The sequence below is a fragment of the Saccopteryx leptura genome, chromosome 8 (genome assembly GCF_036850995.1).
Source record: "Saccopteryx leptura isolate mSacLep1 chromosome 8, mSacLep1_pri_phased_curated, whole genome shotgun sequence".
In the NCBI taxonomy this organism is placed as follows: Eukaryota; Metazoa; Chordata; class Mammalia; order Chiroptera; family Emballonuridae; genus Saccopteryx; species Saccopteryx leptura.
In genome coordinates, this window is record NC_089510.1 from 53,942,801 (window position 1) to 53,962,260 (window position 19,460).

Consider the following 19,460-nt stretch of genomic DNA (forward strand, 5'->3'; position numbering starts at 1 on the left):
TCCTGCACATTACTCCTGTAAGTCAGGGAAACAGAGGCCCAGGAAAGCTGAATGACTTGCCCAGGAAAATTCTAGTAGAAATTCTAGCAGAGGCTAGAATCCAGATCTTCCTGCTTTACTATCATGTTTTCCCCCTCTAAAAGTCAAGGCCTTGGCCTCCCCATGCTGAGATGAACTCAGCCGATCAGTCTTTCTGCACATTCCACAAAATCATTGGTCACTTAATTGTGAAAAAGCAGCCACCATGTGCCGAGCTCTGTGCTGGATCCCGTGGAGAAATGTGGACGACTTGTTGGGTGTGAATCCTTCTTTGTGTAATTTCCGTTGTGTGTGTGTGTCCAGCCAGGCTGTGAAGCCCTGATGAGGGTGTCGGTTCTGTCTGTCTGTTTCCCTGCCGTGCCCCCGGCACCCAGCACACACGGATGGTTAGAATTTCAGGAGTGAGTTAACAGGGGACAGAGTCCCTCATCTCAGGGAACACCAGCATTCAGAGGCAGCGTCAGCAGGTGGTTTAAAAGCAGCCAAACATGCAAACATTGTAGTTTTAAATATGCAGAGGAGGCCTAGACACGTCCTTACTACAGGCAGAAAGCTTTAGTCAGCCGGAGAAACCCCGGCTTCCCTCTCAAGCCTGGGGGAACGGGTGGCGGTCGGGAGGCGACGAGAGAATCTGCCTTTCGTACACGAATCCTGGGGACCACTGAGGAAGACACGCTTTCAGAATGAGACAGGGCCTGCCTTGTGAGCATGCGTGTCATGTGGGATGTGCTCACCCTTCTGCGTCAGAAGAGCAAGACGGCCGTGTGTCCTTGACCTGCTCACTCCTTCATCAGAGACCCCATTCACGGGTATCTTTCTGTTTTCCTGTAACTATAGCAGTAGACCAGGAAACTGGACTCCGTTGGTTTCCAAGTGGTCAGGTAAACAGACCCTGAAGAAGAGAAAGATAATAGAGTGAACTGATTCAGGTCAACTGAACTGTATTCAACAGCAGAGCAAACGGAGGGTGGCTGTGGGGAGGGATGGGGCAGAGCCGCCTCGCAGGGTCAGGGTCACGTCAAGAACCGGTTTCCTGGAAAGGCCCTGGCCCCCTCCTCCTCTCCTCATCCAGAGGAATTAGACTAGTGGCCCCACCGGGCTGGGTAGGTGAGGAAAACATGAGCATTAAAGGGCCAGTACAGACCTATTTGAGTCGCACCTGTCTAAATCACCCTGCATGTATTGCGTGCACTGTGGTGGGGAGGAAACAGTTTGGACACACCTGGGTTTAAATCCCAGCTCTGGCATTTAACCATCTCTGTCATGTTGCATGAATTACTGCGCCTTAACGTCCCTATCTATAAAACAAAGATAATACTCATCTCCCTGAGGCATTGGGAAGAGGAAGTTAAACACGTTTACTCGGCACCTGCTAGACATTCGGTAAAGGTTCATTTCCCACCCTTGTTACAGGGGGAGCAGAAGTGTAGGTACTGTGAGTGAGAATGCCCACTTATTTAGCAGACCGTGAAGATCTTTCAAAGTTTCTGAGAGAGTTCTGCCCTCTGGGTTCATCCTGCATTAACTAATTGTCAGTGGGCTCTTTTCCCCTATTAGACCTAAAGAGTTGTAGCTTCACCTTGTATTCTGTCTATATACAGGAGAGCTAGCCCTTAGAATCCAAGGCTTAGGTAGTTGTGCTCAGTAGTGGCTCATGGGTAATTTTATTACTTAATGGGTTATAATCCATTACTGTCAGGTATTCATTTTAATACTCAGGTTGTACCACCTTTGGCCAGTGGTAACCTGTAAGGCTTTATATATGTGAAGACAGTTGTCTTGACTCTTTCCTGTTTAGGTTGGAAGTCCTCAGTTTCTCCAGCTTTATTTAATTTTAATTTTTATTTTTGTGTTTTTCTTGCTGAGAAGCGCAGAAGCAGAGAGACAGATTCCCGCATGTGCCCAACAGGGATCCACCCAGCACGCCCACTAGGGGGCGATGCTCTGCCCATCTGGAGCATTGCTCTATTGCAATTGGAGCCATTCTAGCGCCTGAGGCAGAGGCCATGGAGCCATCCTCAGCGCCCGGGCCAACTTAGCTCCAATGAAGTCTTGGCTGTGGGAGGGGAAGAAAGAGATAGAAAGGAGAAGGGAAGGGTGGAGAAGCAGATGGGAGCTTCTCCTGTGTGCCCTAGCTGAGAATCAAACCCGGGACTTCACACACCGGGCCGACACTCTACCACTGAGGCAATCAGCCAGGGCCTCTAGCTTTTCCTTGTAGTAATATATTTTCCCTATCCTACTGGCCTTTCCCTGGATGAACTCTGCTATGTGATGATCTATAAAAAATGGAGCACCCAGAATGCCACATAACACTGCAGATGTGACCTAAATGATGCGAATGCAGCTTCTCATTCTAGGGCTGCTCTGCCTCATCTCCCTGAGCTGGCACACCATGTCCAGGAGGGGTGGACACTGTTGCTCATAAAATCACCTGTGTTCATGGACCACTCTTAGTTGGGCAGGTGACTTAGTAACCTAAATGCTGGACTGCTTTATATCTATTAGATTTCCCTTATTTAATTACACCCCTGCCTGTGTTGAATGTAAGTTATTTTTTCCAGTATATCAGCTACATCTCCTGACATCAGGTAAACATACCTCTGTGGCTTTATCTAAATTCTTGCTAAAAAGACAAAGTTGAGGACAGAAAACCAATGCCCAGCCCCCTCCTAATTATTACCCAGGTTTTAGCACTCGGAACCCTCCTTGTCTGACTCTTCTTTTTTGTGTGTGACAGAGAGAGAGACAGAAAGGGCCAGATAGGGACAGACAGGAAGGGAGAGAGAAGAGAAGCATCAAATCTTTGTTGCAGCTCCTTAGTTGTTTATTGATTGCTTTCTCATATGTGCTTTGACCAGGAGTGGGGCCAGAGCTACAGCAGAGCAAGTGACCCCTTGCTTAAGCCAGCAACCTTGGACTCAAGCCAGCAACCACAGGGTCATGTCTATGATCCCATGCTCAAACCAGTGGCCTCACGCTTAAATCGATGACCTCGGGTTTTCAAACCTAGGTCCTCTGTGTCCCAGTCCGATGCTCTATCCACTGTATCGCCTGAAGGGTCAGGCTAACTCTTCTTTCTAGGAAAGAAAACCACACACACATGTGTGCGCACGCACGCACACACACACACACACACGCCCTTCTTTATAGCAGGAGAGCTGGGCTGCCTTACTTAAGTTACAAATCCTCCCTTGATGAGGAATCAGTATAATATTCTTAGTTTTGAATTAAATGCTACACCAGCATGGGTGCCTCAGTAAATGACATTAATAACTTTCCCCAAACTTGCTTTTATTCAATCCTCAATGGGTCTGCGTAATTAGGTTCTACCTCACACCTATCCCATGCAAAAGTGTGACTTCCCTGAAGGCAGATGGGTGTGCTTGTGTTGTTGTTCATGGTAGTCCGAGCCCCTCCCTCTTCTTCCCAGGATTGTGCTCATGCTGCTCCGACCATTCCACCGTGAAGTGTCGTTTGCCTATTCCCATAGACAAAGGTATAGGCATATATATTAAGTGATGGGGCTTTGGAACCGCACTTCAAAGAAAGCCAAAATTATAGAATTCTAGTCAAGCAAGGCTGAGTGATGAGGTGGTGGTGAAGAAATATCTTGTTGTTTAACATGATGTATATCGGCTGAAGAACTTCCAGCTGATGGCACAGAAGCGGCCGTCGGCACTGTGATGGTCCCGTGCATGTATTCACCATGCATGTATCATGGATTTCTAGACATGTCTAGAGTGGCTGAGACAGAGAAATTAAGGTGAAAATGAACTGCAAAAATGGTGAGAGAGAGAGCACTGCTGGAACCACCTGGGTCTGATTGTGATTTGAATAAGGAATGTCAGCATGTGAACATGATCTAAGATGCAGGATGGGCTGCAGCGAGCTGAAGGGGGATGGCTAAAGGCCCTGAGAGATTTCAAGATCTAACTCTGATTTTTTTTTTAATCTAGACTGTCAAATTAATGTAGTGGGTCATAACCAAAATGTTGTTTTACTGATTGGGAGAGAAGGCTATGTTCAGAGATAGGGTTCACCTAAGGGGAAAGTTAAAGATTCCTACCATGTTACTCACTGCAGCAACATGATGCGTATAACTAGGGGCGAGGCAGCCTGGCTGAGGGAACCTCCTGGGAAGAGACTACTGTAGAGCCTCACCTGGCTCAACAGAACATTGTAACCCTGAACCCTGCACTCTGGGAGCATAGCAGGCCAGTAGGTGCAAGAGCTGTAGTCAGAGAGCATCTGGCCCCTGCACTGGTGCACTGAGGAGGGCCCGGCCCCTGCACTGGTGCACTGAGGAGGGCCCGGCCCCTGCACTGGTGCACTGGGGAGGGCCCGGCCCCTGCACTGGTGCACTGAGGAGGGCCCGGCCCCTGCACTGGTGCACTGGGGAGGGCCCGGCCCCTGCACTGGTGCACTGATGCGGGCCCAGCCCCTGCACTGGTGCACTGATGCGGGCCCAGCCCCTGCACTGGTGCACTGAGGAGGGCCCGGCCCCTGCACTGGTGCACTGATACGGGTCCGGCTCCTGCACTGGTGCAATGATGCGGGCCCGGCCCCTGCACTGGTGCACTGGGGAGGGCCCGGCCCCTGCACTGGTGCACTGAGGAGGGCCCGGCCCCTGCACTGGTGCACTGAGGAGGGCCCGGCCCCTGCACTGGTGCACTGGGGAGGGCCCGGCCCCTGCACTGGTGCACTGGGGAGGGCCCGGCCCCTGCACTGGTGCACTGGTGCACTGATACAGGCCCGGCCCCTGCACTGGTGCACTGGTGCACTGATGTGGGCCCGGCCCCTGCACTGGTGCACTGGGGAGGGCCCGGCCCCTGCACTGGTGCACTGGGGAGGGCCCGGCCCCTGCACTGGTGCACTGGGGAGGGCCCGGCCCCTGCACTGGTGCACTGAGGAGGGCCCGGCCCCTGCACTGGTGCACTGGGGAGGGCCCGGCCCCTGCACTGGTGCACTGGGGAGGGCCCGGCCCCTGCACTGGTGCACTGGGGAGGGCCCGGCCCCTGCACTGGTGCACTGAGGAGGGCCCGGCCCCTGCACTGGTGCACTGGTGCACTGATACAGGCCCGGCCCCTGCACTGGTGCACTGGTGCACTGATGTGGGCCCGGCCCCTGCACTGGTGCACTGGGGAGGGCCCGGCCCCTGCACTGGTGCACTGAGGAGGGCCCGGCCCCTGCACTGGTGCACTGGTGCACTGATACAGGCCCGGCCCCTGCACTGGTGCACTGGTGCACTGATGCGGGCCCGGCCCCTGCACTGGTGCACTGGGGAGGGCCCGGCCCCTGCACTGGTGCACTGGGGAGGGCCCGGCCCCTGCACTGGTGCACTGGGGAGGGCCCGGCCCCTGCACTGGTGCACTGGGGAGGGCCCGGCCCCTGCACTGGTGCACTGAGGAGGGCCCGGCCCCTGCACTGGTGCACTGGGGAGGGCCCGGCCCCTGCACTGGTGCACTGGGGAGGGCCCGGCCCCTGCACTGGTGCACTGATGAGGACCTAGAAGTGTGGAGACTCAGCAGTGTCAAGGCTAATAAAAACCCTATCTGTTCATACTGGGTCATAATTTTCACTTGACAGATTCTTAAAACTATCAAGATGGTCCACCCAAGGTTGGGTCTCCTGACTTACCTGGGGTCCAAGCAAGTGAACCACTCACTAGAGATCCAGCTCATTAAATGCACTATATTAAAAGCGGAAGAAAATGTGATGGAGACATTCCTCAGCACTCCTGTTCCTCTGGCCTTTGTCTGGGGTGGGGGTGGGGGGCTGCAGGCCCGTAAACATTCCTTTATAGGGAGAGGTTTATGTTGCCCCCAATCCAGTAACAAAATGCTTGCTAAGTCTTAAATAAATACCTGAAAAGAGTATATAACTGTGTTTCCTATTACTAGGGTGTAGAGTAGATATATCTGAAATCTAACTGGGACTTGATAAGCTTATGCGATCTTAAATCTGTGTCACACCCTGTGCCTGAAGGGGTAGTAGGCCAGAACCTTAGATAGAGAGGCATTCTGATTTTTCTCAATGATTTCTGATGCTGGTAATCACTCCAAATTAGGAAAAATGCTATCTTCACTTTAAAGTTTTAAGCCCAGATTGTGATTCTTTTTTTCTTCTTCAGTTTTTCAAACAAGCCAAGTCTAGGACTAGGTTTGAAAACAGCCTTTCCCTCTGGTACAGTTCCTTTGTGACTTTGCTCTGTGGTGGCAATGGAGGAGGGGGATGGTGGCAGTGGGCAAGAAAACTCACGGACCCCTGGTCCTTGGGGCGCCAGAGGCTCCCTTCCTGAGGCTCTGCCACCTCCCCAGAGCACAACTTCCTCTCTCCTGAGCCACACTCAACAGAGTAAAACGTGCTGGCTTTTTAACAAAATAATGAAGTGTGAGCAGTTGAGGTCACAGGTTTTCCTGTAAATGAAAAGTTGCTCAAATAACTAGCTTCCGGAAACTGCATACCACCAAAGGGTATGCAAGACACTGTATTGAAAAATACAGGGTGAGACAAAAATACAGTTGTTCATGTGGAAAACAATACAATAATTAATAGATGATAATACAAGAATAAACCTTGCCCCACCCTGTATATGCCTGATCCACAGGGCAAAGTCCCCCATGACAACATTACTTTACTAAATAATTTGATTTATGTTCCACAGCTTGAAAACCTTCCTTGAGAGACCCACCTTTAAATCACCAGAAAAAGCAATTAAGTTCCATAAAATAAAGTAGCCAATGAGCAGTTTGCCTCACACGGGAGATCGGAGGTAGAGCTCAGAAGTGCTCCACTGGTGCTCAGAGCACTGCGTTGGCGCAGTCTCCTTGAAGGTCCCTAGGGGCAGCCCCGCACAGGTATCTTACAGAAATGGGGAGGCAGGAGAAGGTGACTTGCCAGTAGATTAGATCAGTGTGTGATAGCTGCCCAGTCGGTCGCCAGAGGCCAGATTTGACGCAGGCAAGTTTGGAACTTGGAAACATAGAAATTTGGGGGAGGAAAGAACCCGAGAGATCATCTAGCCCTCTGCTTTCATCCTGCTCAGAAGAAACAAAGTGACTAGTTCAGAGTTACAAAGCCAGGGAATGGCAGACCTAAGACGCAAAGCCAAGTCAATTTCCTGCCTGTTAAAATTGGGTTAAAAACATAGTACTTTTGAGGTAAGCCTGATAGTTCAGGTTCTAGATCCTTGCAGCAAAAAGTGAACACTGTTGTGACCCACTTCTCCAGCTGCATCCGCACCAGCCCCTCTGGGCCCTGGTACATCTATAGTGACCCAAAGGTAAATGGAAAACTAGTTCCGTAGCCCACTCCATGTCTCTGGGGCTGACATATGGTGAAAGGGAATGATAATTTCTCAAGTATTAATTAATGCCTATCACAGACTCTTTCATACCAAGTACTTGTGACTCATGTAGTGGCCTTGGTGGGGGTGTGATTCTGCCCAGAGAGAGTCTTCACGCCTCTCAAGGCAAACTCCTGGTTGGGTGCCGAGGGCTTGGCAGTGAGCCGAGCGCTTGGCAGTGAGAAATTCAGTGGTTTCCAGCCACGCTGAGGTGTGGCGAGGCTGCTCCCAGCCGCCGAGCTGCCTGCGAGCCAGAGTCTCTGGAACCCGCTCAGCCCAGCTGCAGCCCAGCACGAATTCTTATTCTATTTCTTAAATTTTGGTGGAAGGAGAAAACAAATCTCAGGGGGAACCAAGATGTCAAGGTGGATTAGCTGGCGACAGTCCAAGGCAAACAAGACCCAAGTGAGTAGCGCCCCTCCAGCTGGGTGCGTTCTGCGGGGGAGACAGGCCCGAGCGGGGGCGGAGGGCAGAGCAGGGAGGGCGGAGAGGAGCAGCCGCTCTTGGCAAGGACTTCACGGGAGTGTTCTGCACAGACCTCCTGGCACGTCAGGTGCCCTTTTTTCCTTCTGTGCCAGTTAAAGAGACCATGTTCTCTTAGTGTAGGGCAGAATGACTGAATCCCTTATCAAAGCTAATGGTAGGGCAGTATTGTTCTTAAAACGTCGTGCTTCTGCATGATTAGCAGTGACACCAGGGGTATGCTGTCTGGAGGTAAGCGATGGGGGGGGGGGGGGAAATGAACTCTTCTAGAAACTTCAGGCAGATATACCGATAGGAATAAATGTCTGGAACCAAAGTGGCGAGACTCAAAGTGGGGCAGGTGAAGGTGGCCTTGAATTGGGGCTCGGCTTTCAGTGGAATCACCGTGACCTGTCATGCTGAGCTGTCAAACATGACGCACATTATCTGAGGCCATCACACAGGGTGCTCGGGAAAGCCTTGGATAGACTAGTGGGGGAATAGCACCCTGTTTCTTGCTCTCAAGCTTAGATTGAAAATGCTTGCTTGGGTCTTACCCGCCTGGCAGCTCTCTGTCACTTCCTCACAGCTGATGGGTACTGCCCACCTGCCTGCCCTGACCAGAGTAACACAGGGGACGGGTGTGGGGTTGGATCTAAGAGTTCTTGTCATTGGGGTGAGATGATGTGATACTATTGCCAGAAAGAAGGGGTTTGTCAAGAGAAACAAGCTGAATGTTCTCTGTGGTGGCCTCCCACTGGGGCAACACTGGGGACTTGGCTTTGATTCAGGGCCTCTCCCAGGGCCACTAAATAGCAGATGCCCTCAGGGGTGCCCTGGTAGCTATTTGTATTGTGAGAACTGTTAGAAGAAGATGAGGAGCCGTGCAGACCCATTGACGGGATCCACTGCCTGGGTTTCCAGGGCTACTGACCTGCAGTGTTCCTCTCCTGCGTGCTCGGGATGCGTCTGTCCCTGCTTGTGTTAGAGCAGCCATGTTCTGCAGCCAAGCTATAGTCACTTCTCAACCTCTTCGTATGTTAGGGCTGAAGGTGAAATCTGCCAAGTTCAGAATGTTCATATACTATCATTTTTTTAATGCTCTAATTCAATAGTTTTCAGCCACCGGTCTGCAGACTGGTGCCGGTCCACAAAAGAATTAACCCCCCTAATGTTGTATGAAAACCGTTGCTCTGATTGATTCTGTTTGGAAGTGCTGATGATTGAGGGATATCACAGGACTAGAAGTTCAGGAGAGCTCGCCCTCTCACTGCGTGGCCCCTGGTGGTGCTGGCTGTGGGATGCTAAGGAACTGCTCCTGGACACATCGCTCTCTGCCCTGCCTCAGCTGCTCCTCTCTGAACTCGATGATGTACGAAAGACAAAGCCAGGCTCTGTATTTTACGATGTCCATCTCTGTCTCCTGCTAGCTGGTGTCCTTTCAGCTGCAGGAATGGGGTTGAAAAGTTTGACTTGCTGTTTGCTGTTTCTCAAATATACATGGACCACAGACTGACTTAGAAAGCACTAGAGGATATTACAAGTTCATTATCTTTTCTTTTCCTTAGGATCTTGATGTATATCTTTTTATCTCATTAATTCATCAACCATTTATTGAGTTCCTAGACAGGCACTATTCTAGACACGGAGGAGATGGCAGTGAACTCAACAAGCAGGACAACTTGGTGGCCTGCTTAGACCTTTCTCTGTTGTGCTAATATTAGCCCAAATGTGCTCACTTTTAAGGCATTTAATGTGCTCACTTTTAAAGCAAGTAATGCACTAGGATTTACTTCATTTTTTTTTTACCTTTACCTCCATGTATGCTTCTGTGAAAGACACCATTGCAGCTTTTATTTAAAAACAACTCAGTTCTTTTTAAAAGCTCATTTGGGAGTTCTTGAAGGTAATTCCCACATATTTAATTCCCTGACTCATAATCATTTCAAACCAAATGCTAGATCTTCTCCCCCTCTGTCATCTTTTTGCTATAATTTCAGTTAGCAGATTCCTGATTAAGAAAGGTTACTTTCATATTAGATAGACAAAAAGAAGAGAGGAAGTATTCACAGACCCTCAAATATTACTGAATTTCTTCTTTCTCATAAAGCAGGAATATCAGAGGAAAATTCTTCTTACAAAAGAAAAAGAAAGGTGGTTGTAATTTTTAAAGTAAAAGTTTATGAGGGAATGATCCGCGGGGAATAGTTTTGTTAAAGGAAGGTACTTCAAACTGTGGAGTCTGGAATCTGAAATCCAGACTCTATCTTACTCCCCAGCCACTTCACTTCACAACCTCCCAAAACAGAATGGCCACAGTTTTTATGCTTCTTTACACACAGGCTATTAAGAACCTTTATTGCATTCATGAAAAATTTCTCAAAAAATCCCAAAAGAAAAAGATTTTTAGGGTATGTTCTCTAACATTTAAACTTAAGGTAATACTTTTTTTTTAGCGAGAGAGAGAGAGGGACAGACAGGCAAGGGAGAGAAGCATCAATTCTTTGTTGTGGCACCTTAGCTGTTCATTGATTGCTTTCTCATATGTGCCTTAACCCGGGGGCTGCAGCCAAGCCAGTAACTCCCTTGCTGAAGCCAATGACCATGAGCTCACCCTGGGCTTCAAGCCTGCAACCTATGGGCTCAAGCCAGTGACCATGGAGTCATGTCTCTGATCTCATGCTCAAACCTGAGACCCTGCACTCAAGCTGGTGAGCCGGTGCTCAGGCTGGTGAGCCTGTGCTCAAGGTCGTGACCTCGGGGTTTCGAGTCTGGGTCCTATGTGTCCCAGGAAGACACTTTATCCACTGCACCACCAGTCAGGCAAGATAATACTTCTAACGGACATATGAAGTCCAATCCACTAAGTGGGTTGTGTTATTTAGAGGGCAAACAAGTAGGCACTACCATAACACATAACTAAGCACAAAAAAGTTATCTGTTAATGGAAAAGAATGATATTAGTTAGAAGCAGAATAGAAAATTATTTCAAATATATTGGTACACTGAATTCATTCTTTTATTGAACAGAAATTTATGGAGTGTCCACTGATGACCAGTTACCAAGGAGAGTCAGGATAGATAAGAACAATCTCTGTCCTCATGCCATAGTCCTCTAACTTATCACCCAAAGTGTCCCATAATTGATACCAAATAGAGTGATTCTATACATGTTGCATGTAGTTATGAAAGGAGACAGCCCTACTTAGCACTTTCTTTATGCCAGTTGCTGTGCTGAGCATCTGAGAAATTATAAAAATGTATGTGTCAGATGAGATACATACTTACCATGCAATATGCTACATTTTATAACAGAAGTATACCCACATTGAACAACAGAGTTAGCCTGGGAACCTGGGAAGACTATTTACACCAGAAGTGATATTTGAACTTGACCTTGAAGCTCATCTTGCTTTCTGTTTCTTCATCTTTATATCAGTTTTGAGCCCAGAGTAAGTATTGTAATTATAGACAGTCTGTAAAACAGCAGTGCTACCAATACATCTATATCAAAAAAAATATTTTATTTTAATGTAGAATTACACTTTCTTTTTAATACACTGTTAGCTCTGATGGAAACTATTCAAAAATTCCCTTAGAACTTTTACTGAACCTTTTACTTCCTCACACTCATCTAATGCTTAAATGAGGAGGAGCATACAGTAAGTACTGTCTTATACTTTTCCCCATATAATGAACCTGGGTAATTTCATAACAGGATCTGTAGAGCTGCTTCACTCTATTTGATGGCTACATAGTAGTCCATTACTTATGGTAGCATCGTTTATTTTATTTTATTATATATCCCCCCCGAGAAGCAGTCAGAGAGACTCCTGTATGCACCCGACCAGGATCTACCTGGCATGCCCACCAGGGGTGATGCTCTGCCTATCTGGGGCATTGCTCCATTGCGGCCAGAGCCATTCTAGCACCTAAGGTGAAGGCCATGGAGCCATCCTTAGTGTCCGGGCCAACTTTGCTCCAATGGAGCCTTGACTGCAGAAGGGGAAGAAAGAGATAGAGAGAAAGGAGAGGGGGAAGTGTGGAAAAGCAGATGGGTTCTTTTCCTGTGTGCTTTGGCCGGGAATCAAACCCGGGACTTCAACACGCCAGGCCGACTCTCTACCCCTGAGCCAACTGGCCAGGGCTAGCATCGTTTATTTTACTAGTCCTCTGTTGATGGGTGTATGGGATGTTTTCAGTCTTTTACCATTACACACAAGGCTGTAATCCTTGTTCAGGTATAGTTTCTCACACTTGTGAGTTGTGAGTATATTAATAGGATAACTTCCTAGAAGTAGAATTACTGCATCAAAGGGAATATGCATGTTAAATTTTAATACACATTGTCAAGTCATCCTTTATACATGTTAGACCAATTCATACTCTGTCCAGCTGTGTGTGAGTGCCTGTTTCCCACAGTCTTGCAATCCAGTCCATCATTAATATTTTTATCTTTTCCCATCTGATATCCGATTCTTTAAAAATAATCCATATTCGTTGCTTTTATAGGTTTCGTTTAACTGATAATATTGTAACTATATTATTTTCTATTATTTTTATTGAAATGTACAAAATTTAATCTATACCATTATCTACTGAGAGTTACAGGCTTATCTGGCTCACTAACTGTTATTGATACTCTTATTCCTATGAATAAAATACATTCCTATTCACAAACATCTGGTAAAAATATACATGTTGAAAATGTGTAAAAACTGCTAAACAAGTGAGTGGATAATTATAAAGTGAACATACATGTAATAGCCGTGCAGGTCATGAAAGCAGGACATGGCCAGCTTTCCAGAAATGCCTGTGTGCCCCTCCCTGGTCACAGCTGGGCCCTCTTCCCCTAGAAGCAGCTGTTTTCCTGGCATTCATAATGATAGGGTCTTGTCTTTGCTTTGTAATTTCACCTCCTATGTATGTGCTCCTAACACAATATAGTTTCAATGTAGCTATTTTTATATTTTATATGAATAGAATCATATTGTATGTTTTGTGTGTGTGCATCTTGTTTCTGTCACTCAGCATGTGTTTTTATGGAATTCATCCATGCTGATGTTTAGACTTGTTCATTCGTTTTCATTGCTGTATAGTATTCCATTGTGCGAGGATACCACAATTTATTTGCCCGTTCTGTACATGGGATGTTTGGGGCTACTATGAACAGTGCTGCTATGAATCTCCTTGTATATAAATATCTTTGTGCACATGTACTTGAGTTTCTCTTGGCTGTAAAGCTAGGAGTGGAGTTGCTAGGTGATAGGCTACGTTTATATCTATCTTCAGCTTTACTAGATGATATAAACTATTTTCTTTTAATGTTGCTACCAAATTTACACTTTTACCAATATACAGGGGTGGGAAAAAGTAGGCTTACAGTTGTAATACAAATAAATAATAATATAAGGTCTACCGGAAAGTTCTGTCTGTTTCTATCACAAGTTTTGACACGTAAGCACGTTTATTTGGCGCATGTGTGCCTCTCTATTTTTATCACTTAATGTATACATACTGACGTAGCAAATTAACTAAAACAAAGTTGATTCACCATTAGTCTTATGTGTGAAGCGATAGTGTACCCATGGCTACTGATAAAATTCATTTACGCCACTGTAATTTTTACGAATTTCAACAAGGAAGAAATGCTACAGAAGCATGTCTGTCGCATCCACCATATTCCCCGGACTTAGCACCCTCCGGCTGTCACTTGTTTTTGTCCTTACAAAATTTTTTGAAGGGCAAAAAATTCAAAAATGAAGAAGATATCAAACAAGCACTGGTTCAATTTTTTGCATCAAAAGATAAAACATTTTTCAAAAATGGGATATACAAATTGCCCTCATGCTGGCAAGAAATCATTAATAATAATGGCAATTATATTATTTAATAAAGTTTATTGATGGTAAGAAAAATTTGTATTTTGTTTTATTCCCAAAATGGACAGAACTTTCCGGTAGACCTTATACAAGAATAAACTCTGTGTTCCGTGTACTCACAACTGCTAATCTACCTTTGCCCACCCCTGTATGTAAAATTTTATGTTGCTCTATATCCTTGCTTCTAATTAAAATTGTCAAATATCAGAAATTTTGCAGGTCTGGAAGGTATGTGGTAATACCTGCTTATGGTTTCAATTGCATTTCCATACTCACTAATGAGGTTGGATACCTTCTAGTATTCTTATTGGGCCTTAGTATTTTCTCTTAGTATTTTCTCTCATTTTATAATGTCCATATTCAAGCCCTTTGCCCCTGTATCTAGTGAATTGTCTTTTTTTTCTTACACATTTTTAGGAATCCTTTTATATGTTCTAGATATTGGTCCTTTGTTGGTTATACATGTTATAAATATCTGCTCTCACTCTGTGGCTAGTCTTTTTACTCCCTCTACTTTGTCTTGATAAACACATAACTTGATATTTTAAAGAAGATACATTGGTAAGTTAGAGGCTCATATGATGTGACATATGAGACATTTCTTACATTTAGCATTCACCATTTATTTCTCCACAGAATAGTGAACCAACATGGACACTTAATATATAATGCAGGCTTCTGCCAGTCCCTGAGTGCACCTCTGTTATAATGAAAGAATAAGAACTAGTTGACTTGTACGAAATGTATCTGTTGTATTTTACTCTGCGTGTTATGTGATGGGCCGCTAAAGCAATGAAACGTGTTAGAAAAAAAAGATGATAAATGCACTGGAGTTGGGACTCTGCTGTCTGACAAACAGATCCAAGACCTAGGGAGACAGCGATTAATGCAGAAGGACTGCTACTGCACCCTTTGACATTGAGCATCTGTGTAATCTGTTCCACTCTGAGCCACTGTCCTAATGCCCTGACCTATGGAGGGACCTTCTAACTGGTCCCAGACAGTCACTCTTACCTCCTTCTAATCACTTCTCCACTCTTCAACCAACCAATGTGATCCTTTTAAAATGCAAGCTCTCTACATCATTCTGTGACTTCCAGCCCTTCAACAGTACCGCTTTGCTCTTAGGATAAATGCCAAAATACTCCATGTGACCACTGAGGGCTGCATGAGCTGGCCCTTGACTTCTCCAGCCTCACAGACACCACTCCTCCTGTTTCCTGCCTGGCAGCTGCCCTGGCCTCCCTCAGATGAGTCAGGCTTCTTCCCAGCCCAAGGCCTTTGCTGGAAAATTCTTTGTCCTCCCGTGCACAGTCCACCCCTTTGGCTCTCTCTTCTCTTGATCTGAGCCTGTCTGGCCATTCTAAGCCTCCTCCCCAAGTCCTGTGTCTCACAACACCCTGTACTGTTATTTCTTGGTATGTATGACCGTCAGTATAAGCATCTGCGTGGTTATATGACTGCATCCTCCACAAGACTTTTAAGTCCATGAGGACAGAGATGTGTCTGTTTTACATCCCCGCTACATCACTGAATCTAACTAAAGTACTAGTTCAGAGCAGACACTTGGTATATATTTATTAAATGAATAAATGAGGAACAAATAAACACAGAGCATTATGGATAAGAGAGAGCTCTAGAAATGGAGACTTAGTATAATTAAGAATATCAAACGTGGCCCTGGCTGGTTGGCTCAGTGGTAGAGCGTCGGCCTGGCGTGCAGAAGTCCCGGGTTCGATTCCCGGCCAGGGCACACAGGAGAAGCGTCCATCTGCTTCTCCACCCCTCCCCCTCTCTTTCCTCTCTGTCTCTCTCTTCCCCTCCCGCAGCCGAGGCTCCATTGGAGCAAAGATGGCCCAGGCGCTGGGGATGGCTCCTTGGCCCCTGCCTCAGGTGCTAGAGTGGCTCTGGTTATGGCAGAGCAACGCCCCAGAGGGGCAGAGCATCGCCCCCTGGTGGGCAGAGCGTTGCCCCCTGGTGAGCATACCGGGTGGATCCCGGTCGGGCACATGCGGGAGTCTGTCTGACTGTCTCTCCCCGTTTCTAGCTTCAGAAAATAAATAAATAAATAAATAAATACATAAATAAATAAATAAATAAAATCAAACGTGTAGTTTGAGAAGTTCAGAGAGGTTTCAGCATTAAACTTCACTACACGAGTAGGCTTTGTCCCATGCAGCACTGGTGTTGGGACTAAGTGTAAGGAGATAAGGAAACATAGGACAATTTAGAGCTTGCAGAGTGGATATGCCTGGTAGAAGTTCAGGGTTTGGGAGGTGAGCTGTGGGAAATAAAACTGGAATGATTGGTTGGGTCAGATCATAGCAGACCATGGACCCCATTTAAAAGAATTTAGACTAGCCCTGGCTGTTTGGCTCAGTGGTAGAGTGTCGGCCTGGCGTGCAGGAGTCCCGGATTCGATTCCCGGCCAGGGCACACAGGAGAAGCGCCCATCTGCTTCTCCACCCTTTCCCCTCTCCTTTCTCTCTATCTCTCTCTTCCCCTCCCACAGCCAAGTCACCATTGGAGCAAATTTGGCCCAGGCACTGAGGACGGCTCCATGGCCTCCACCTCAGGTGCTAGAATAGCTCCAGTTGCAACAGAGCAACGCCCCAGATGGGCAGAACATTTGCCCCCTGGTGGGCTTGCCTGGTGGATACTGGTCGGGCGCATGCGGGAGTCTGTCTCTCTGCCCCTCCACTTCTCACTTCAGAAAAATACAAAAACAAAACAGAATTTAGACTTTTCTGGTGATCACCTAAGAAACACTGAGAATTTTTCCTTTTCTTTTTCTTTCTTTCTTTCTTTTTTTTTTAGCATGGTTGTCACAGAATTACTTCTATCTTCACCTGGATGCATGTCCTTTTATTCTCTTGTTCTTTCTCTAGACTCACAGTCTGAGGTTAATTTGCCCGCAGTTCTCTGTCTCATGCTCTCTGCCCACCCCCAGAATACCAGTTCAGTTCCTCCTGTCTTTCTCCTGTTGTCAGACAGCTCCTTCCCCTCTGCCACTGGACACATTTGCTACTTCGTGCTCCTGGTGAGATCTGCACTTTGACTCCTACCCCTGGTTCTTCTTTCTCTAGATCCTCACCAACCTTCAACCACGTGTTCCTTTCATTCTGATGTCCATGACAAAAAAATTTCAAGGTCCTATCTCTGAAATGCCTTCACTCCTGGTGGCAGTTCCATATTTCTTTAGTCCTGCACTCACCACATTCTCTGAGCGCCTCTTTGCCAGGCGCTGTCCCAGGATGGAGCGTCCTCAGTGAAACCGAACGGGCCAGCTCCACCTTGACCAGCGCTGGGTTCTGCTGGGGAACCAGCAAACCAGCAAACACAAGACAGCGGGCGGCAAAGTAAGCGCTGTCCTGCTGGGGCGGTACGTGTAATTGGTCGTCTGTATGTTTCCAATTTGACATCCAGCTTTTCCTCAGTCTCAGCATCAAAATTTTTTTTTCTTTTTTTCTCAAACCAGTAACATGGTTTGACAACATGATGTTTGCAGATAGCCAGGTTTCTCCTGTGGACTCATTTTCGGCATGGTCCTGGAGAGCTGGTCTGTGGCTGAGTCCTGAGAACGACTCCCTCAAGACTCCGGCCACACCACCCCAGCAGGCCTGCACCCCTGTCCAGATCCTTTCCAGCAGACTGCTGAGCGGCCCCCTGCTCTCTGGGGTCCTGCCCCCGCACTGTGTCCTTCCTACTGACAGCAGTTTCATCTTCCAGACAACTCACTCGTCTGTTAAAAGCCTTCAATAGCACATGTACTTAGGATGGATGACGTACAGGCCCATTTCCAAACACATTTGGGTGGTTTTCCCTCCCACACACGATCCTTCCGAGACCCTTCTGTTACATGCCGACCTTTGGTTGAACCATATGAAACTGCCATTTCTGTGTATCCAAAATGATCGAATATTGGCAATTTATGTGTCAACCTAATTGCAACTTATCCAGATCATTGGCTGCCTGTATGTCTTCCTTCCGTGTTACAGGGTGCGTTCCCTGACGATCATGTCTTGGTCTTAATGATGCTTGTGTCTTCCTGTCTGTGTCAGCATCTGGCACACGGGACCTACTGGGAGACGAGTGCTCCCCCCAGGCCATGCTTTGCTCCAGCTGCTTCCATCCCCTGTGACGCCCGCTGACTGGGCTTTATCGCATCAGGCCCCCGCCACCACTGGCCTCGCTCATGCCTCCTTCACTGGAAAGCTCATTATCTCTCTACACTGAGCCACTCAACACCTCTGAGCTACCAGTATACCCCCAAAAATCAAATATATTGAACCCATGAACAACGAGAGGGTCAGGGCGCTGAGCCATTACACAACTGAAAATCCACATATAACTTCTAACTCCCCCAAAACTTAACTACTAATTAATAGTCTACTGTTGCCTGGAAGCTTCACCAATAACATGAACAGTTGATTAACACATATTTGGTATGTTATATGTATTATATACTATATTCCTACAATAAAGTACCCCAGGGGAAAGAAAATGTTTTAAAAATCATAAGGAAGAGAAAATACATTTACAGCCCTATACGTATTTGTTTTTTAAAATTTGTGTATAAGTGGACTTGCACAGTTCAAAGCAGTGTTGCTCAATGGTCAATGAGTTGGAAGAGCTCTGTCTAGCCCTTACCTTCACCCTGGGGCTGTACCGTGTTTCCAGCTGTCGATGGCAGTAACCTCACGTGGGTGACTCCCTGCGCCCCACTCAGCAGAACTGAAACTAAACACATCACCTACCATCTCCCACATCTGCTCCTTTTCTAAGACCTTCATCCATAGCTTGACCTCTGAGCCATCCTGGTTTTCCTTTGTTCTCAATCCTCGTCCTGAAACACTATTCCAATGGCTCCCATAGTGATTGCACATTCCTCGGCCTGGCTTTAGACTTCACTTGCTGTATAAGTTCTATTCCTGGGAGCTTCCAGAGGGAAAGCATGTATCCCCAACCCGGTACATTCTCTAGGACCTACAGCCTCCTGATGCACACAGGCCCCTTCCTCCTGGTTCTGCCCCTCCTCGGGGTCCCTTGCTGTCTGCAAACCTGTCCTCTGACATAAGTTTTCTGGTAGATATGTGTGATTGTCTTACTAAAATACAATGATGTTTCAAGTAATAACCACCTTTGTCTACCAGCCTATACTTCTTCGCTGTGTCCCCCAAAATTATTTCTCTGTCCTGATAGCTAAGTTTCTGACCACAGGAAGAGTGTTGTTAGAACTCATCTTTGTTATTAGAATGATTTCTTGAGTCCCTTCTGTCAGCACTTTGTGGGACGGCATCTCCTTCCAGCTTGCTCTTGTCCATGGATTAGTTTTTATCTCAGCAGCTGAATCCTGAGATCCAGGTAGGCAAGGCTCACATGTGACTCCTCATGGTATCTGCAGTGCGCTGAGATAGAGTTAGCATTCACAGACAGTGCTCAGGAAGTACTCGTTAGAGTGATAAGTGTTGTGCGTGTAACTTCTGTTTGTGTATATTTATAAATTCCTGTGAGGTGTCTCCAGATGTGTTTCCCATATGCACTCTAAAATGTATTTATCTATGTGGTCTTGGAGGAACAGGGCTATCTTGATATTTTCCTTGGCCACCCGGCCCATGACATTGTAAACCAATAAGGCGTGTGCTCCAAACCCTCCTGGCTGTGGCTGGCACCGGTGACGGGCCTGAGCTGCAGCCTGCGACTTCTTTCCCACCTGCTTGGGCTCTTCC

General features: G+C 47.0%; 2 protein-coding genes across 7 annotated transcripts in view; both read left to right on the forward strand.

Moving 5' to 3' along the window:
* LOC136379840 (kalirin) overlaps nt 1-19,460 on the forward strand; it is a 635,535-nt gene that overhangs the window by 610,406 nt on the left and 5,669 nt on the right. The window lies entirely within an intron of this gene.
* The window catches only part of LOC136379841 (kalirin-like), a 231,801-nt gene continuing 220,051 nt past the window's right edge, over nt 7,711-19,460 (forward strand). For all 6 annotated transcript variants that reach the window (XM_066347443.1, XM_066347446.1, XM_066347444.1 and 3 more), the window contains exon 1: nt 7,711-7,792. In XM_066347443.1, the coding sequence (XP_066203540.1) occupies nt 7,745-7,792 (48 nt within the window). In that variant the 5' untranslated portion in view covers nt 7,711-7,744. The remainder of the gene's footprint in view (nt 7,793-19,460) is intronic.